At 46.7% G+C, this 21,492-nt stretch overlaps 4 protein-coding genes across 14 annotated transcripts in view; all 4 read left to right on the top strand.

Annotated features, from left to right (window-relative positions):
- Positions 1-21,492, top strand: part of LOC5667093 (supervillin) — a 205,880-nt gene that overhangs the window by 63,371 nt on the left and 121,017 nt on the right. For all 11 annotated transcript variants that reach the window (XM_061642227.1, XM_061642223.1, XM_061642228.1 and 8 more), the window contains one exon: positions 2,354-6,578. In XM_061642227.1, the coding sequence (XP_061498211.1) occupies positions 2,444-6,578 (4,135 nt within the window). In that variant the 5' untranslated portion in view covers positions 2,354-2,443. The remainder of the gene's footprint in view (positions 1-2,353; positions 6,579-21,492) is intronic.
- On the top strand, positions 10,249-10,858 carry LOC1269932 (NPC intracellular cholesterol transporter 2). The gene has a single exon (XM_308586.2). It carries the CDS (start codon positions 10,315-10,317, stop codon positions 10,795-10,797), a length of 483 nt encoding a protein of 160 aa, XP_308586.2. The 5' UTR covers positions 10,249-10,314; the 3' UTR covers positions 10,798-10,858.
- Positions 13,609-14,490, top strand: LOC4576347 (uncharacterized). Its single transcript, XM_061642299.1, has one exon. The coding sequence runs from the start codon at positions 14,187-14,189 to the stop codon at positions 14,436-14,438; it is 252 nt and encodes an 83-aa protein (XP_061498283.1). The 5' UTR covers positions 13,609-14,186; the 3' UTR covers positions 14,439-14,490.
- LOC133391146 (uncharacterized) lies at positions 16,441-17,460 on the top strand. Its single transcript, XM_061642298.1, has one exon. The coding sequence runs from the start codon at positions 16,486-16,488 to the stop codon at positions 16,750-16,752; it is 267 nt and encodes an 88-aa protein (XP_061498282.1). The 5' UTR covers positions 16,441-16,485; the 3' UTR covers positions 16,753-17,460.

Here is a 21,492-nt window from a genome sequence, read left to right as displayed (position 1 = left end):
CGGGCATCATCTGCACATGCCCGCCGGTCCATTGCAATGCATTCCATTCGTTCGTGGCCGTCGATCGCGACAGCAAACGCTCGCAAATGTATATGTACACCAGCTTCAGGGGGGAGATTGTTTACGGCTGCGAGCAGATGCGAGAAGACGTGCTTGCGTCACCCGATACGGGCGGTTCTCTCGGCGGTGCGCCTAGAACATGACCACTGCTGCTGCCTTGCTCCAATTTCCTCGGTCTGCAACTCCAACGCAAACGTAATAATTATGATCATCGAGCATGACATTGACACGTACAGGGGATGCGTCATGCGTAACCGGGCTGACAGTGACCTACGCAGCGCCGGGAGGTATCGTGCACGCATCATCTCGTGCCCCGCTGCCAGAATGCAGCGAAACTCCACAAAAAAAGCAAAAAAGCTAAGTTGACACTCGAAAAGGAGTGAAGAGAGAAAAGAAAAGCTCCAAAAATTTAAATCAAGTACCTTCTTCTCGTGTCGCGTCACGTTGAGTGATCCGAGTACCCCGTTATTATTTGGTACCGAGTACCAAGTACCTCACTCCAGAGTTTGTTTTGCTTTTCGGGGTCGAGTGACTTCTTCCACGGCCACTGTTTCACCCCGTCCCCGGGTGGAGCCCTTTCGTGGAGGATAATTTAAGCAATTGCCAATTGAAGTAACTCTGCCCTGCTGCGGGAGTTTGCGCAAGCGTCCCGAGTGGCAGTACGCAGCTGGATGGGCTGGAGTGATCCCTGCAGATCACTTACCAAGTAAACAGAGGGAGCAACGACGGTCGAGCAATGCATTTAAGCTTCCCGAACTGACTGTTTTTTCTATTTGTTTGTGTTGTCTGGAAATCGAAACGCCGAAATATAACCTCAATGATCCGATCGCTTGACTGAGTTTCTTAAGGTGAGGCTGCTCTTGATGCTCTGTCGTGGCAGGTAAAATACGATCGTAGCGCTACTTAACACATTAACGAATGGGTTTCGATCTTGAGCAACTGTTTCCAATATGGACGATATAAGGAAACAAAACCAAACTGGCTGGCGAATGTTTGATGTCGTGCGGCTGTCTGTCGTGGCTGTAAAACTCGCTGGAAATTATCGATCTGCTAAAAGGGTGCATAGTTCAGTGGAGAAAGTCACGTAATAATTGTCGACACGGCTGTGTGTTTTGTTTGGTGCGGTGCTCAACACGGTGCGCAAAACCTGCGGGCAACATCATACGAGCGCTGCCAAAATCTGCATACCAGCCGAGTGATCTTCCGCGAGAGCTATAATAAACCTGTCCACCGGTTTGGAGCATCCGCTTCCTGACTGACACCTGAGCGCGCTCCATTTGCTTATGGGCATCGCCGGCTGCCAGGCAAAACCGCCAACCGGGAAGTAAATGATGGGTGGTAACGGTCAACTCGGCCGCTGTACCACCTCCATACCAGGGAGGTGACCGTTTTCGTATGACGCGTTGGACAGATACGTGCCCTTAATCATCAACACACACACCATCTTCTGGTGCCGATTTGCGAAGCTGCGGTAAAAATAGTCTTCCACTGTGAGCAGTGGCCACTCACTGCCGTCGGTGAAATGCGCTTCAAGCAGCAGAAACATCCAAACATTCCCGTTTGTTTGGAAAAAAAGGTGATGGCGCTGGTAGCGAGAGAGAGAAGACTCCGACCAAAGCGGCTGGCAATTAATTTTGCCGGAATGCGTAAACGCTTTGTTGCGTTGGTGCAATTTTCCATCTCGGGCAAGAAACATAGAACAACTCTCGGATCGCGATGTGCCAAAGTCGATTGAATGGTGAAGCACTTTTCCGGCGATTCAATTGTTGTTAGAGTCCCCGGTATCGATACAGTGCTGGTACACGGTCCATTACCTAATCGCTTGTTGTACCGCGTCTAGTGGTTATTTTCTTACCGAGCAAGACACAAACCATACGACCACATCACGTCCATTGATAGGAACCATTGCGTTAGATCCGTTTGCGTGCAGCGCATTACCAAACACGCTGTGGGACAGGTGAAAGCGCTTGCGTACGCTTTTTAAATTGTGGCAATTGTGGCAGAGTTGCTCTTGGGAAAGAATTAGCAAACTGATAGCGATTTCGAACGACGATCGAACGTTAGTGATGGTTGTAAGGCATGGGAACCATCGATCAAGAGTGTGTTGTGGGATGAACAGTTACGGTGGACTTATTTTTAGATTCTTCACATCGCATTTACGTTCAATCTGGAGTGTTCCAGTCCGTAGCAAGAAGATGATGATGATGTACTGTCTGCCCACTACCCATTCGTTTCGATTGCATTCCATCGAAGATTGTTTATTTACCATCTTTCTTTCCCTTTTCCCTTGCAGACTGTACAGACGGCATCCCCGTGGAGGCCACAGTTACCGCTGCCAAAGGACATAACGACTCATGTGCAGCAGCAGCAGCGACAGCAAGCCATGGAAAAGGCAACAACGACGGCACACAAAGCGAAGGACGCCAAGGACAAGAAGTGGTCGCTGGGCAGTCTGTTTCGCAAGAAGAAGAAGGACCTAGAGACGGACTCGAGCTCGGAGGAGGACCGGAAGGCGGGCTTTGTGCCGGTCAAGAGCCAGGGCACGCTGAACGGCAAGCGCAAGAAGCGTTCGAGCAGGATCGTGGGTGCTGGATTTGATCACATTGTAATCAATCCACAACAACAGCAACAGCAACAGCAGCAGCAGCACATTATACCGCATCATCAGCACCATCCACAGCAACTGAACCAGTACGGGTTCCGGGAAACTGACGGCATAAACACAATCGAACGATACCCCGGGAATGGATCGCTCGATCGACGGGGAAGAAAGACGGACCGGTCGAGCAGACATTCAAAGGAGCGGCAGTCATCAAGCGATGAGGAGTCGCATCGATCGTCCTCCATGTCGCGGTTCCGCAGTGACGACAGCTTGGGCAATCATAGTGCCGGCTCGCATCGAAAGTCTCGTACGGCACGCACCGAGCGTTACCTGAAGCGTATGTCCCGTGACGATGGCGGTAGTCCGCAGGGCTCGGTCGTACCAGCGCCTACCGTCAATCGATGGCACACGCAACCGATTTCACCCAGTATGCTGCACGGTGGCAGCGTTCAGTCAATGGACGTTACCTACCGACGACACAATCCGCATCATCACCACACGCATCACCATCATCAGCCGCAGCAGCAACCACTCCAGATGACGCTGCGCAATTCGGCCAGCTTAACGAACGTTCCGCACCATCTGTATCAGTCGAGCTCGCCGAACTATGCGCATCAGTTGAACTACTCGACGGCACCGCCGTCCCACGGTACGGGTAACGCACCGGCAGCTGTAACGTACGAAAACAGCTTCTACATACAGAGCAAGGCGAGCTCGATGCGTGACGCTATCCGCAGTCCACCGCCGATTCCTCCCAGGGATCCGCAGCGACGGCTCACGATCGGTCACACCAACGAGGCACGACCCGTGTCTTATGCGTTCGATCGGTTCCATCAGGTGCCGGGTAACGTTTGGCAATCGAACGGCAAGTGTAACAGTGAGGATCGCTTGTGGGGTTCGATGCAGCCAGTGCAGCGTACTGCTCCCAGTGCACACTCTGTAACACCACCAAGAGCTACCTCTGTACAGCCGGCTGAGGTACAACAGCAGCAGCAGCAGCAACAACAGCAACAACACAGACAGCGTTACATATCTCGACAGCAGCAACCACCAGTTACCACCATCCAGCCACCGAGTACACCACCGTCCAGTGTGGCTTACCATCACCATCAGCACCATCAGCATCAACAGCAGCAGCAGCACCATCAGCAGCAACCGAACTATCATGCGACACTGCCTGCCACACCACCGCAGCACTCGGTAGAGTATCGTTACGTAACGGATGTAACGCCTCGTTCGCGCAAACCGATCCAGATACAAGATCGCACCTTCGAACCGTACGAACCGAAGCTAGCCGATCCGGTGCCGACGGGCAGTGAGTCTTCCCTCGCCTACACCAGCACCCCCACACCGACCGGAGGAGGACGCGTTGGTTCGTCCTCACGGTCGCTGCGTGCGGACAGTTCCGACTCGGTCGGTGGTGGAGGTGGTTCGCGCACTCCACAACAGTCCGCATCCGCCTTCTGGCGTCGCATTGAGGAGGAACAGCAAAATGGGACGGTACAATCGCGCCGTGGTCGTGCTACGGAACGTCGTCCGGGTGTGGCGGGAACGGCCATTTCATCTCGCTCCGTATCGACATCCCGAGCGCTGGAGATCATGAACCGTCGCAATCAGGAGTTGACGCGCGAGCTCGACCATCTGCTGGATGATAAGCAGAATGGGAAGAATGGAGATGGGGAGATGAAGAACATTGTGAGCGGACGGTTGTATCTGCGGCAGACCGGAGAGACATGTGCTAACCGAGCGAAGTCGAATGAAAAGTTGTACGAGGTGAAGATGAAAACGGCACCGGAGACAACGGTGGTGCCGAACAAATACGAAGAACATGTGGCAAAAACCGTTGCCCAAGGTACTACTACGGTGCATGGAACGCACGGCTATAGGCGATATGGTGAAGAGCAGCAACCTCCTGCTCCACCGATGCGAACCATTTCGAAGCGAAACTCCTGCTCGGAGGAAGAGTTAGCCCGGAAGCGCAAATCGGCCAACCTGGAGGAGGCAATCAATGAGCTGGAAGCGATCTACAAGAGCCTTAAGCTCAGCGATGAAGATCTGCTAGAGCGTGCCGAGCAACGAGATCTTCCCACACCAACTGGGTTCAGCCAGCGGGCGCGTCACTATCGCTACGATGCGGATGCAGATGAGGAGCGAGCTAAGGCCGAGCCAGATGTACAGCTAGATGATCTAAGCTACCGTAGCATCAAGCGAGCAAACAGCTCGATCAAAGCGCCAGAAACGCAGCCACCGTTCGGTATTCCAGTCGGACCGATACCACCCTCCCCGAACACGGACTATCTGACGGTGCAGGCACCGGTGAAGCAGACCAAGCCACGCTTCCAACCGCAGCGATCTCCGGATCTCGTGGCAGACGACCTCGCCTTCCGACAGCTGCGCAAGGACAAGGATCTACTGGCATGTATCGATCGTGCCGGCGTACGTCATGCACCACCATCGCAGAGCGGTAATACTAGCAGCGGGTCGGACGACTCACGCCAGAAACGTTCGACCGGTTCGCTATCGTCCAACATCTACAGCCAGATACAGCGCGATGCGGCCAAACCTTCGGGTGGAAATCTGGAAGACTACTATAAGATAGAGCTGTACGCAAAGAGTCTGCGAGAAGCGACCACCCCTGGTCGGGAGGTGGTGGCACCGGCACCGAAGTCGAAAGATGCCTCACCGGCAAAGGAGAAGCCAGTTACCATGCGTCCGAAGAGTGGCACGACACTGCCGAAGGAGAATCGTGGTGCTGTGTTCAATCTCCCTTCAACGCTGAAGTCAAGCTCGTCCGGAAGTCCACCCAAGAGCCCGGCAGCGACAGAGGGAAGCAGTGCCGGTTCGACACCTACTCCACGACCGCGCTCCGGCACCGAACCGGTCATTGTGGGCGCAAAGCATAAGGCCGAGTTTGAGGAGATCCTGAACGCGATCGCACTGGAGGCGCAGTCTACGAGCGAGAAGCTTGGGGCCGATCTGGCCGAACTTCGCAAAGAAACGCAGTCCGTGTCGAGTGGCACCAGCCCGGAGGTGAAGTCGGTTGGAGGGGCGCGTCCCATTTCCAAGACGATTGCACCCACGAAAAAGGAGGAGGTGGTGGTTGTAGCCGCCAGAGCTACTGTGAAGTCACAGCGAAGTGAGACACCGAAGGAGCTGGCCGAGGTGGCGCAAGCGGCCAAGTACTGTGAGCGAATGTTGCGTGACGTTATTGAAGAGGCACCCAAGAAGGAGATGCGAAAGGAAGCGTCTGCATCGAGCAAGCTGTCGCCGAAGAAACGGGAGCAAAGTCCGATCGAACGTGCTGCTCCAAAGACGATCGTTCCAGAGCAGCCCACTATCGTAGAACCAGCGCCATCCAGCGAACCGTCTGTGTTGAGTGGGCTTATAGAGCAGCTAACGCCGGCCGGTAGCTTCGAAGCGCTCAGCAAACGCTGCCAGGAGCAGCTCAGTGAGCTGGAAGCTGAGGATGAGCAGCGAGATGAGCGCGTGAAGTCATCGATCGAGCGTGATTACGATAATCTGGTCGAGAGTATTGAACCTTTTGAGTCCGATACGGATAAAAAGTCCACAGAGGAAGAGATCGACATCATCATGAAGGAGTGTGGCATTGAGCTGGAATCCAACGCTGCCCAGAAAGTGCCTGCCAGTGCGCAGACCGAGCTGAAGTCCTCGAGCGAGACCGAGCCTTGTCCAAAGTCCTCCTCCCAGAGCGTCGGTCCTAAGTCTGTCACAGCGAGCGAAACGTCCCAACAACGGGCCACCAGTACGTCCCCCTCTAGCGAGGGACGAACTAAAACGTCCCGTCCGTCGCCCCCGGTGTCCTCCGTGCGGCTAACACCGTCCGACACGGAGTCGCAGTACAACTCGTCCGAAGAGCTTGCCATGATCTTCGGCATCAAGAGCCCAACACCGACAGGTAAGGAAGCAGCCGGTACCGGCCGTGTACCGTTGCTTTCGTTGTCGTGTGCCAAACCCTCTGTCCCGCTCCCCCGTACTGCACTGTCCGGCGATCCTGCCACCACCGGTACCACCGATGAGCATGATGGTGGTGTTGTCCTTTCCGTGCCCGTCCCGACCATCCTTTTCCCTAACCAATCCCTTACTACCACTACTACCAGCACCGTGGCGAGTGTTTGCGCTGTTTCCGCTACTAATAGCATCGCTTGTAAGAATGTCACTACCAACACGAACACCACCACCACCACTATTATCACTTCTTCTGACACGCAAACGCACGACACCACCGCCACCGCTGTTGAGGTTACCGCGAGCGATGAGGAACCGCCGATGACAAGCTTCTATCTGCGCAGTAGCTTCGGCAACCATCTGCACCACAGTCTCGACACGATCCACGAGGATCTGGCCGAGGAGCTGGAGGAAACGACTGCCGCGAACGATGTCGACTCCACCACGACCGATTCGGGCAACGTTAGCCTGAACGATTTTGGGTCCGAGTTCCCTGGCAGCGGGCCGATCGATCGGAAGGTGACGTTCGTGAATGAGGTTCGCATTGGACCGTGCGGCACTGGGTACTATCCGTTTCGCAGCGAGCTGCAGATACCGGAGATCTTCATCGAGGATGTGAGTGCGCAGGAGACGACGGAGCTGAAGGAAGAAGAACCGGTAGAGAGCGATGCTGTCGAAGAATCGAGCGTAGATGACCCACCGGTTGAAACGTTGGAAGAGTTGAGCAGGCTTGAAGCGGAACGGAGACGACTAGAGGCATTGGTGCCGCGCCCTCTTGACGATGATAATGATGCTGATCGACAACAACGCTATCGAACGCGTGGTGAAAGCTCCGGAAGCAGTAGCCGCAGCAGATCAGTCGGCGGTGGTGCGCAAACGAAGCGGAAGAGTAGCAGCAGTAGCTTAGTGCAACCGCAGCATGTCGTTCTTGCATGTACCTATGGCTTGGCTAATAGCAGCATTGATTATGTTACAGTTATTGCGATCATTATTGCCATTATTACACTGTTTGCACTCATGATACTTTAAGAAGGTAAAGAGAGAGAGAGAATGAACACGAGGGTTGTAAAGATTTCACAGGTTGACTCAGATAGCCTCAAACGCGAGGCTTGTGGGGAAGAAACAAATGTCCTCGATGCAGCAGCGCCCCGTGCAGTTGAAGAACGAATCTCTTGCAAGACTTTCTATGCAGGGAGGATGTGGTTTTTGGTTTTTGGGGGAAAGTTTTCGATCAATGAGGTTCTGTATTCTTCAAACGCAAAGGCTATCTGCTATCTTGCGTACATAAATGGTTGTGACTGATATACGCGCACACAAACACACACTGATAGGAAGGTTGGGGGCACCACAATGGCACCGTAGGACACCTGTATTCACCTTTTCGCAGCTAACCGCGTGCGTTGTTGTGCAGCGATGCCAGCGATCGTGTTTTGTTCGTTTTGTAAAATAACACCCATGTTGTCGTATACGGCTTTTCAACGTACCACTGTGCGCCGAACCGTTTTCTATATCCTCTCTTTTGTCCCTCTGTTGTTTGAACAAAAAAAAAAAAAACGGTATCTTGTAGCTGGGGAGGAGATGTCAGAGGGCGTACATCCGAGCACGACGGACAGCAGCAGTATCGTGACCCTGCCGGGTAAGCCAACGACCATTCCACTGATGTCCTCCTGTCTCGGTGAGAAGCAGACGACCCGTGCGTCTGCCGTGAGTTTCGTCCCTACGTCAGCCCCCAGTGCGGAGCTGGAATCCGCCACAGAGACGACTACTGTGGCGGTGAAAGGTCGTCGTAATAATCCGAACCGTGATTCGGGTGGCGCTCTGCAGAATCTTTGCTTCTGTTTGATATAGGATGGAGTGCTTGTATACAATGCACTAGTTGGTTGTTTTGTGGACCGAATTGCCTTAGATTTGTAAGATTCTGACACCTTCACCATGACTTCCCAAGGCTTGGAAAGGTTTCGGTTTCCCATTGTCTTTTACTATTGCCTGCTCACGAGAAGCTTCGAGCAGATCTTATGTGCCAATGAACACTTATTGTTATGTCTTGTATAGGGAAAGTCTTCCGTTATTAGCTACTAATTGGATATAAAAAAACTACTTGAACATTGGTTAGGCGCACCCGTGCAACCTAGGAGAGGAATATTGAAGTTAAATGCAAAAACAAACTTTAAGTGTACTTCGCTTCGCCTAGAGTAGTGTATCAGTGAAAGAGTTGCCTCACAAGACACACTGCCAGAGCACAAACCGGCTCCGGTTCCGATACTGATCGTATAATGCGTTTTCTGTTTCAATGTTTTCTTCTTTAGATCTGTAGCACTTTAGCCCATGGTAAAGTTCTCTTCTACGCGAGGCAAACAAAAAGAACAAGAGAGAAACAAAATACAAAACAGAAATCGTTGATGAACGTAATCGATTTACTGATGACACATCGTGCGAAACATCACACACGAACGGCCACGGGCGACAGCGGTCTTTGTTGATAGTGAAATACGAGGAAGGAAAACACAAACGCGACACTTTAGGCTTAAACGGTCTACCCAGCATTAGATAGATTTGCGGCGATCACAAGAGATGTAAGCAGGAAGCGCTCTCTACGCAAAGAATGTTAACCATGTGCCAGGGCGATACAGGTAGTCGAGGAACAGAGCGTAGGCTACTGATGATAGATGCGTCGGCATGAATGCGTAAGGTTAAAGTTAGCTGGCGAGAAGCGCTCTGCGTTTAATTTAAAGAGAGGGAAAGAAAAGGAGAAATGCTGGTGTCCAAAACCACCCAACACGCGTCACCGAACAGGCGAGTCTTACATCGAGCAGGCCGGAACGCACGCACAGCTATTTTAATCGCACCAAGCCGAACGGGATGATGTTTATTGTTTATTAATAGCCCTATCATGTCCCGCGCACTGCTGTCGGTTTGGCGGGCAGAAGATGCGGAACATTGTAATAAATCTGTAAATTCCTTCGCTTTGCTAAGTGATAGCTTCTATGTAGGGGTAGGTTGTTGTAAGTAGAGTAGTAGCCACTAATCGCGCTTATGTCGCCTACCTAAGCCACAAAACTATATATTGCTTCGTAAGCACGCGTAGAGACAGGTTGAGGAAGCAGAAGCACATGTTGTGTACACAGATGAGCTAGGTATATTATACACGTTTATCGTTTTATAGAATGATATATTTACACTACCTATAATTGTTGTTGATTCGCATGTAGAAATAAAATTATGAGTAAATACACCGTGGAATTGAATTGTGTGTGCTTTATGGGGAAAAGATTCATTTGACTAAAAATAATATCAGCCGACGTCTCAGCCAACGTTCGTTCGTTGGCCTTTTGTTTCCATGAGATGTTTATATTGATTTATTGCTCCCCTCCGATTGTACTGGGAATCCGATCGTATCGTATCGGGTGCCGACGAACAGATCCGCCCGTAAATCCGTCCCCGGGTTGCCTTTTTGATAGATATCGAGAACAAGAAACACTGAACCGCTTATCACCGGGCGAGGGTTTCCAACCAAAAAAAAGTGAAACACCTGGCCAATAACGTAACTCGATCAGCCTTATTCGGGTGCATCAGGCGATATGATTCCACACCCTGGGCGCTATAAAAAGACTTCCCAAGCTGTGAGCCAATATCAAACGAAAAGTTGTGTTCGGTAAATAGCAGCAACAGTCTCTACGTACTCCCCGATGGCTTGCTTGAAGTTGTTCAGTGTGGTCTGTCTGGTGGTGCTGGCGGCCACCAACGCAATCGGTGCCGGAGTAGCAACCCGCGCCTGTACCGGAGGGCGGCCAGCCCCAACGGAGGTACGTGTGGAGGGTTGTACGGTTCCTCCGTGTGACCTGGTGCGTGGATCCGATGCCATTATGGACATGGACTTTACGGCCCCGTTTGCGGCGGCCAACCTGCGCACGCAAGTGGTCGCTACGGCACTGGGCGTAACGGCACCGTTCGAGCTTCCGGCGGATCGGGCTGCTGCCTGCAATTGGTTGCTGAATACCCAGTGTCCGGTCAGCGCCAACGAGGACATTACCTATCGGTTGAGCATGCCCGTACTGCTGGTGTATCCGCGCGTTAGCCTTACGGTGGAGATCGATCTCGTGGATGATGCTGGGCAGTCGTTGGCGTGCTTCGAGCTTGATGCACGTGTCGTTTCCGGTCGTGCTGTTTAAGATGGAAAGAGTATTTTGCTGAAGGTTGGAACCAAATATAACAAAAATGTGAGGAATTGTTTGTATTTCCGAATCCACACTACACTTTCGTATGGTTTTCGAATGAAAGAAACGGTTATTCGATGTTTGAAAAGTGTTTGAAATTATGGCGTGAAACGTTTCGTATGAAATATTTCATATCCACATCCCAGGTAACAGAAATGGTTGCGATGTTTTGCATTATTCTATTTCGGTTGTAGGATGAACGTTTGAATATGCTATATTCAAATGTGTGGCTTCGAGGACCTCATAACTATTAAATTGTGTAGCCTGTGTGTTGAGCATTAACTCAGCCTAATTTTTGTGTGATATTTTCTTAACATATTCATTATCACATCGCATTTGTTTTCAATTTTGTACTCTATTGTTTATTCTGTACTGTATTCTATTAGATAATTTCGTTTTACTAGTACACTGTATACAGTTTTCACATGTGTTCAGAAATGCTTTACATACTTGCTTGTCATTGCAAAACAGATTTCAAACGGCACGAAAGAAGCTACGACGATATCTAAAAGCAACTGATGTGTACTATTGGTTCAGATGTGAGCCATGACGCAATTTTCGATGCACATAGATCTCTATCCAGAATCTTCTAAGAAGCTAATGATTTGCGAAAATAGCATTTTCCTGGAGATGCTATACAGCTGAGTTAATAAGTCACGAAATTATACCGAGTTTGAGGCACAATAAAAGGCAGAACAATTTCAAGGAAGCAATAATCCGTAACTCAGACGCCAATCTGCTATACAGCATGAAGTTCTCGCTCGCATTCGTCCTAATCGCTCTGTTCGCGGTGATCACGATCTCCCAGGCACTGCCTCGCCCCGAGGAGACCGCTGCTTCGAACAACGATGGAACTAGCGTGAATACCAAGATCGAGATAGAACTTACCAAGGAGCAGGCCCTAGTGGTCGAGGCAATGGGACGCAAACGTTTTTGGAAAAAAATATTGAAAGGCGTAATAGAGGGCATTAAAATTGCCTGCAAAGTTATTGACTGTCAGAATGCTACCCAAAATCAAAATAAACCACAGTAAAACAATAAGAAAAATTTATCATTCAGTTGTGCTGTCATAGAAGTAAGCGCATCTGATTAGTGAAAAAATAAAATGCATTTAAAGTAAAGCGAGTTCTACTTATTCATGAACGTGTATATCAAGTGTATTTATTCTATATGAGATTGTAAACAAAATCTTCAATTTCCAACCCGTGAGAACAAATGCGGCAAGCGTCTCAAAAATTGTAGAAACAGCTGTGTGATGGATGGCCTTGCCAACACTTGTACTAAGCTAACGGTTTTTTTTACTGCAGGTTTACTTTTTTGTTGAATGTACATGTTGATTATGAAAATGCGGTTTAATAATTGTTACATATAAATTATTTATACGCTAGAGATCATCAAAATCGTTTCTCAGAAAGGTAAATGGAAAATAGAAAACCCATAATAGCTTTTCTATCTGAAATACAGGGTTTCACACTTTATCTCAGGACCCCTTCCGTAATCTGTCTTAGCCAATGCCAAGACTGCGGTATGATACTTGAAAACGTTGATGATACCTGAATTCACCGGATGCAATACTGAATCTGCGGCACATTTCTCGAACACACTGTTCCACGCCGATGACATGCGGTGGAATATTTTTTTACACGTATAACCTTTGTGCACATCAGTGTACTGGAGACACCCAATTATTCGTTTCGTGTTTTTACCGAAAAATACCAAATATTCTTTTTTGTGTGAAACCCTTTATAATACGTTCTCCGAAGGAAAAACACATGGTTGTTACTAAAAATTAACTGGATTTATTGTGCCAGATTATTCATAATACCACAGGTTTTGGGTGGTTTTTTTTTTGGTATACGATTCTCATAAATAATTATTACACTTGCAATATCACCGAAAAATATCGTTTTAAAGAGAATCGGAGGAAAAAATCTAAAATGTATGAGATGGATGCACCTTGAGACCAAAAAGGCAAATAAACGAGATTGACGAGGATACTGTTAAATCGAGACCACTTCTACTTACTTTCATTTGTTAATTCCTTAGCCATCAATCGACCTTGTATATTTGTATATACCTGTTTGTATATTTGTATAAAGACTTTGAGCCAATTGGCCTCATTCGCCTCTTTAGGATATGAATCGACCTGTATCCCATATGAACTTTGCGTTGTTCTCTCGGGACGATCTCTCTTGGAGGTTAACAGGCAAAATGTCCGACAACGATGGAGCCAGTGCCAACATTGTGTTAGAACGTATGTTCCCAATGGGAGCTGAATGCAGATGGTGCGATTGCCATTTTTTGGAATTGATTGACTCAATTCAGACATATTTTTTTACATATTCTTACCAGTAAGTTCCTCCTTGTAAGCTTTTAATGAAAAATATTAATAACATCATCATCTTAGAAAGAGATGGAGTTATGTTAAACTTATTTGAATGTTATATTGTTGTCGGCAGCCGTGCCGACCCCTGGTATTGCCGTGGCAGTTGTGCTGCCACCGGTCCAGTAGGATGACAGTGTGTTACGCACGTTATTGCACACACTAAACATGCGAGGCTTCAATTTCAACTTGACAACCAACATATCTAACATGTCAAATTCATACATTTTTCAAGTTCGATGTCGTGTTCGATTGGTTCCAGAACGCCGGGTTAGTGTGTGCAGAGCGCCGCACGATCAGAGTGTGTTAGCGAGCCGATCGAGCAGGAGCTCTCGGCACGGGCGCTCGGTGTGGCTGGTGCGCGACCCGCTTGAATGATTTTAAAGTGTATTGTACATTGTGTATTATATTCATTTTATATGTTGTATAAGTGTTAATAAAGTACTAAAGTTCAAAAGCTTGAAACATAACAATATACCTTTTCTCCAAAATAATTATTTCGATCAATATAATGATCAATCTTCTTCTTCCTCGTTGGCAAAACATCTGTTGTTGGTCAAGACCTGGCTGTACCACTAGTGATGTTGGTTTTCAGTGACTTATTGATTACACATAGCAGGATAGCCACTCCTACGTATGGGAGCAAGGTCCGTTCGGTACTTGAACCCATGACGAGCATGTATTTAAGTCGTACGAGTTGGCGACTGTACTACGGGACCGGCCATATAACGACCATTAATGCGCATAAAATGGATAGTAACAACCGACTTTACAAATTTCAAGAATATGTTGTTTGTACAGTTGCAGACAATCAAACACAGAAATTGTTCGAATGTAGGTTGCAGCTACACGTATCCGAAGAAGACAGCAGATTTCGCAGCAACAGAAAAGTGGATATAAAAGACGGAAGAATGAATAGGATATAGTAAGTCCCAGATTCAAAGCCAACCGAGCAGCCAACATGAAGTTCGCATTCGCCTTCGTCTTGATTGCTCTGTTCGCGGTGTTCGCCGTCTGCCAGGCACTGCCTCAACCTGAGCGGGCCGCCGCTTCCAGCAACGATGGAGCCAGCGCTATCACCAAGATCGTGCTAGAGCTTACCCCGGAGCAGGCCGCCGCAGTTCAGAAAATGGGAGGGCGTGGATTCTGGCCTATCATGATGAAGAGCGTCAAGAAGATCATGGCCATCGGTTGCGATCTGATTGATTGCTAGAAGCAACATAAAGTGTCAATAAACGATTTGTGAAAAATAGAGCATAAAAGAACTGGAATTTATTTCACTGTCTTCAGCCAGATGACCAAATCATCCACTCAGGTTGTGTGAAAATCTTTGTCCAAAATAGTCGACGAGCAAGATAATAAAGCAGTCGACTATCTTATTATGAAAAATGAACACTTTGCGATAACTTTTCACTATGTTAGGTGTACGCCATGCTTTAGGTTCCACATTATTGTTGTTGATGTGTGTCCGAACACATAATTAGCCCAGTCTCTGGGTACTGGGTACAATAAATGGTCAATTAACACTTCTTCTATTTGGCTCCCTACGTGTACATGCCGGCATGTACAGGTTTTCGAGACTTATTCAGTGTATATAATTCAGTATACTAATGATACATGTATGGCAAATAATATATACATGTTCTAGTAAGATAGAAGATACGTACAAATGTTGAGATAGTTTTACTACTTTTGTTGTGCACGACTTACTCAGTCATACCAGAATAATAAGCAGCTGATTGAGAGAGACAGAGAGATAGATATAAAAAGAGAAAGAAAGAGAGAGCGAGAGAGCGAAAGAAAGAAATAGCGTGAGAGAGCGTAAGAAAGAGAGAGAGAAAGAACGAGAGAGAGAGAGAGCGTAAGAATAAAAGAGAGAGAAATCGTAAGAAGGAAAGAGAGAGAGAGAGAGAAAGAGAGAGAGAGAGAGAAAGAGAGACAGAAAGAGAGAGAGAGTGAGAGAAAGAGAGAGAGAGAGAGAGAGAGAGAGAGAAAGAGAGAGAGAGAATATAAGAAAGCTCTAAATTGGCTTGAGCTTTTGATGATGCTAAGCTTGCTCGCAGCACCCTTCATTTGGCCGCTGCCAGACACACCGAAAAACGAAAAAAAAATGCTATAAGTTAGCCAATTAGTGCTGTAGTCCAAACCAACAAATTAAAACAAATATTACTTATGTTTTCCAATTATTCTCTTCAAACTGATTGAAAGAAAACTCTTTGTTTGGTTGTTTACAATTACAAGCGTTTTTTTTATCGGTTGTCAAATGTTTTCATTACGGTGTCTGGCAACGGCCTCACAAATGTCGTGTAGCTCAGTGGTCTTCAACCTGTGGCGTAAGCAGGCATGATCCGCGAAAGAATTTATCTTTTGAAAATGAAAAGTTTTTTATTATACACATCGAGCAATTTTTTTCCCACGGGCCTAAGAGCATGTTGACCATTTTATATGGGATTTAATTTTTAACGTCTTGTTCTTCTATACAACGTCGAACGACGAAGGGTAACGATTTCGACGTCCTACGTTATCTGTCAAATTTCACACAAAATTGTGACAGCACGTCCGATAAAATCGCATTCGAAAAAGCACTGTCACAGGCCTACGGATGGATGAGCGTTCCTTTTCTTTGGCACAACAACCGTTGTCGGTCAAAGCCTGTCTGTATCCACTAGAGAAGTGAGATTGGTTTTTGGTGACTTACTGATTACACATAGCAGAATATGCCAGCCCTACGTATGGGGACAGGGGCCATTAGGGACTTGAACCCATCATGGACATGTTGTTAAGTCATACGAGTTGACGACTGTACCACCAGACCGGCAATGAGAGCGTTGCCACCCCGAAGAAGATGTACCCCCCCCCCACACACACATACACACACACATTATATAGATATATCTATTTATCGGTATAGATTTATATATCATATGTATATTTTTGAATGTTTTGTTTTTGTGGCATTGAACTTGTGTTGAAGGTATATGAGCTTCATATTAATTGAATGTTATATACGTTTTCTTCAAATAGTAAAAACCGGCATTAGACACTTCAAGAATGTGTTATTTGTGCAGTTGCAGATAATCAAACATAGAAGAAGAAGAAGACGGTGGAATTCCGCATTGGTTTTGGGTGGAACAGAATTTGCAGCTGTGTTAGCAGCACTCAAAAAGTGCTCAAGGGTATCTGAAGAGTGCGGATATAAAAGACGGAAGAATGACTAGGATGTATTAAGTCACAGTTCCAAGGCCAACCAAGCAGCCAACATGAAGTTCGCATTCGCCTTCGTCCTGATCGCTCTGATCGCGGTGTTCGCCGTCTCCCAGGCACTGCCCCAGCCTGAGGAGGCCGCCGCTTCCAGCAATGATGGAGCCAGCGCCAACACCAGGATCGTGCTGGAGCTTACCCCGGAGGAGGCCGCAGCAGTCGAGGCAATGGGAGGCCGAGGATTTTGGGGAGACTTGTGGAACGGTATCAAGAAGGCCATCACCATCGGTTGTAATCTAATTGACTGTCAGAAGCAACAGCAGTAATAATAAATGCTGAGTAAAACATACAACAAAAAACTGGAATTTATTTCACTACCTTTAGTCAGATGAACAAATCATTACCTCGGAGTGTATGACAAGCTTCGACAAAAATAGTCGACAGAATCGGATAGTTGACTATCTTATGTCGAGGTATTTGCCATGCCATAGGTTCCACATTCTTCTTCTAGTAGGAACCGAACACTTAATTACCCCAGTCTGGACTGGCTACTCGGTTGCGTGGTACTGAAGTAGTCTTGAAAGCCTGTATAGGCCGGCATGTCCGAGCGCCAAATAGATGATCAAGTATCTTAAGCGAAAAGTGTAGGAGCAGAACTATGCATTATTCAACAAAATGCACATTATTTTGATAGACATCTTTGCGCAATCGGAAAATGAATCTACCCTATCGTTGTGTTCGCAAATTGTATTGATACGCTTTTACTTGGGTCTGTTAACTGGTAACTTTACTGGTCAAAGCCCCCGGATATCGATTCCGGTAGCTTTGTACAAGTGTTCGCCATACCATCCGACATCTGTTTTCAAGGCCTCTCATGCAAGTACTGGCAGCTCTTCACTCCTACCTAAATTGTATGCCCATGCGTAGAATGCTTCTATCCCTTTAAGAATAAGTGGCAGATATTATGCTCATGTACACGCCTCTATAGATTACCCTAGCCGACTATCATTTTGGAAATTAGATAGTAACATTTAGATAGTAATGTTAAAAAAATAATCTAAATACCAAACAATTGCAAGGAAGCTTTTTTGCAAATCTAGCTGAAGAAAGAAAACAATATTTTGGATGCTATAATTTCTGTACACGGCATTTATCAGTACTTATTGTTTGGTTTAGACCAAGCATGGAAAATTGGAAAAATTATGCGATATATTGAAATGCAAGTGTAAATTGTTGAATGGGCTTTTTTCTTATGTACGACATATGATAGACGTGTATATTGAACTATTTCAAACAGATTAGTCGGCAGGAATCATAGTCGAGCGGTTCGGCAAAACGATATTGTTGCAAATGCGGCACGCTGCTCGAAAATGCTGCTCAACCCTGGTTCAGACAGCTGGTCATCTGACAACGGCGACGACCTTCTTGACGCTCGTCCACAATTTTGAGAAATATCCCATCCCCCAGCGGCCTCCCATGGCTTCCACTGCAGCGGACTCTTCAATATTAGTGTTGGCGCTGGCTCCATCGTTGCTGGAAGCGGCGGCCTCCTCAGGCTGAGGCAGTGCCTGGGAAACGGCGAACACCGCGACCAGAGCGATCAGGACGAAGGCGAATGCGAACTTCATGTTGGCTGCTTGGTTGGCTTCTGGATTTAGACGTAATGCTTTGGAGATATTCTTCTGCCTTTTATATTATACTCAATGCTCAGATCATCTTGCTCGTATGTTGTTAGCACAGCTGAATACCATCTTCACGAAAACGAATGTTGCGGAAATGGTTCGTCTGCTAGTGAACGTGTAGCGTAGATCTTCAGCAAAATATTGTCACGGAAGGATAGCCACAGTTGTACAAATAAAACACGTTGGCGGATTCTGGTCATCCAATTTTTTACCGCTGCCATCAAAGGAAGTTCTGGTTGTTATTTGGCTCAGTTGTTTTGGCCTTCAAAAGCACATGCATGTGTACTTTGAATATTATGCGACACATGCAGCCTAGCCCAAGCGTCCATCTTTACTCAGGAAACAAACCTGTTGTTTCGAGAGCATTCTACTTCTTTGACACAATCGATCCACGATGTGTGGCTCAATTCGTCGATCAGAATCGACGTATCTGTGCACTCGCTGACGATGGCAAATTATATTTCTCATAACAGTATCGCTTTGGCCAAACTAATCAAACAAAAAAAGTCAGTTTGAGAAATGGGTTTTGAATTAAGATTTAAAGTCACTCTAATGAACAGTGCTGAGACGTTACAGTGTGGTGCAGTCTTTAAAGAAGGATCTTAAATGGACTGAGATACTCCAAAATTGCTACCATGAGAAAACAGATCACTCTCAGATGGCTAAGTACACATTTCATTTCAGTTCATTTCATTTATTACATTCAATAGGTCTGCCTCTGGGGTTGAACATACATTGCTTAAAACCTAGCCCTGGCCCTATTGGTACTAAACTAATTGGAACTAAACTAAACTAAGGGGAAGTAGAAAAGGATGTAACAGCATGAAAAACCATAGTGAAAGCGAAATAAGCAGCGGATAAGAAGAACATATTTTAAAAAGAAAAAAAGAAAAGTTAAGAAAATAGAAAAAATAGAAGAGAAAAATAATTAGACTGTATAACATAAAACTGGAACATAGTTTAGAAATTAAAATCACGGTAACGTTCATTGAATTGACGCAAACAAAGTAGCCACGGGTCGTTAGTGCCAAAAGATGTATAGCGGAAAGGTATAGCAAGAGCAGTCCGATTTCTCAAGAGCAAGAGCAAGAGCAGTCCGCAGGTACAGCAAGAGGAGTCCGAACACCTGGCAGGAACATACCAACTAAGTTGGCAAAGCAAGTCTGGAGCATCTACATTCCCTCGTAACAAATTGCTGATAAATGACACACATGCTTTAGTTCGCCTAGATTCGAGCATGTCAAGATTGAATAATATGCAACGATCACTGTATAACGGTAATGTGGTGGTGGAATTTCCAAAGAGGCGACGGTATAAGCACCTAGTGAAACGCTTTTGCACACCTTCGAGTTTGTTATTCCAACCTGCCCTGTTAGTACAGAAGACAACAGAAGCATAGTCAACAACAGGGCGCACTAGGGAACAATACAATGCCTTAAGGCACCTCAAGTCGGTGAAGGCTGAAGTCCTGCGAAAAATGAGGCCAAGGTTTGAATAAGCTTTTCCGAAGACCAATTCCAGATGACTATCGAATGATAGCCTTTCGTCTAACGTAACACCTAAATCGCGAACACATGACACCCTGTTGATCACAGTTTTATTAAGAACATAATTGTGAATAAGAGGGGAATGACGACGACAAAAAGAGATGACGCTACATTTACTAGAACAGAGTTCTAAAAAGTTTGACGCACACCAGGAAGGGAGGGGAGGGGGAAGGGTGTTCCTTGAGGGACACCAGAGGAGTTCGGTAAATATCGGTAAATAAAAGGATGAACCGTACTTTACATGAAGATTTCTGTTAGAGAGGTAAAACCCAATCCAGTGAACGAAAGTCGTTTATATGCTTAATTTAGAGATACTGTATCAAAAGGAGATTTGATATCTTTATACACTGTATCAACTTGGTACCCTGTATCCACATACGGCAACAATTTGGATATGAACGACATAAGGCTAGAGGTAGTGGAACGTTTTGGCATAAATCCATGCTGATTAAACGTTATATACCGTTTCGATAGAAACAAAAGCTCAGAATGAACGACGATTTCCAATCCACTAGCGGGAGGTAGGGAAATACCACAATAGTTGCCAACTTCAGGTTTACTGACTTTTTTTAAAAATAGGACGTAGCCAGCATGTTTTCCATAAAGCAGGAAAACATTCATGTTGAAAGGAGAGGTGGAAAATGAATGTCATTATGGGAGCAAGAGCGTTGGTGCACTTCTTAAGGATCATTGCTGGTATGCCATCTGGGCCAGGAGTGCACATATCTCTTGTTCAGAACATGCAGTTGACGAACCATGAGACATAGTGCTGGGTACACGCTGATCGTTACGAAGGGAAGAGATATATAGCTCCAGAACTGTGATGAGTGAAAAGTGAATCGTAATTGCAAGAAAGCTATGTAGGACTTATAACGCTATGTTTCAAGCTATGTTTCATGGATTTTAGGATCAGGGAGGAAAAGTAGGGGCTCTACGTAAAGGACAGCACATTGGGAAAGCCGAAGACACCAGCTGTGTGAAAATAGGGACCATTTTCGGGCAGAGCCTGGAAGATGGCAATCGCGAATAGATTAGGACGAATTCTAAGGCAATATTCATGTTGGCTGCTAGGCTGCACTGCATTAAATAATGAATTTAATCTTTACAAAGTCATCGTGGACCGTAGTTTGGAGACTCCTAGATGCATTTGATTTGAGCCTAACTTTAGGCTCCAACATCTGCTCTAGATGAAAATTAGCTGACTTAACTTGTTTCGTTCATTCAAAAAAGAAAACAACAATCAAATGTATGCTACGTACTGCACTTTATTTGTTAAAAATAGTAAATTAACACTAACTATCTTCATCCCATACAGTTGGTCAGCTGACAACCAACAGTGATGGCCGTTTTGACGCCACTCCACAATTTTGACCAGAATCCACGACCTCCCATTGCCTCGATTGCGGCGGCCTCCTCCGGGGTAAGCTCCAGCACGATCTTGGTATTGGCGCTGGCTCCATCGTTGCTGGAAGCGGCGGCCTCCTCAGGCTGGGGCAGTGCCTGGGAAACGGCGAACACCGCGAACAAAGCGATCAGGACGAAGGCAAATGCGAACTTCATGTTGGCTGCTTGGTTGGCTTCTGGATTTAGACGTAATGCTTTGGAGATATTCTTCTGCCTTTTATATAATACTCAATGCTCAGATCATCTTGCTCGTATGTTGTTAGCACAGCTGAATACCATCTTCACGAAAACGAATGTTGCGGAAATGGTTCGTCTGCTAGTGAACGTGTAGCGTAGATCTTCAGCAAAATATTGTCCCGGAAGGATAGCCACAGTTGTACAAATAAAACACGTTGGCGGATTCTGGTCATCCAATTTTTTATCGCTGCCAGCA

Source organism: Anopheles gambiae, chromosome 2 (assembly GCF_943734735.2).
Source record: "Anopheles gambiae chromosome 2, idAnoGambNW_F1_1, whole genome shotgun sequence".
NCBI classification, from domain to species: domain Eukaryota; kingdom Metazoa; phylum Arthropoda; class Insecta; order Diptera; family Culicidae; genus Anopheles; species Anopheles gambiae.
This window is presented reverse-complemented; position numbering and strand designations above follow the sequence as displayed.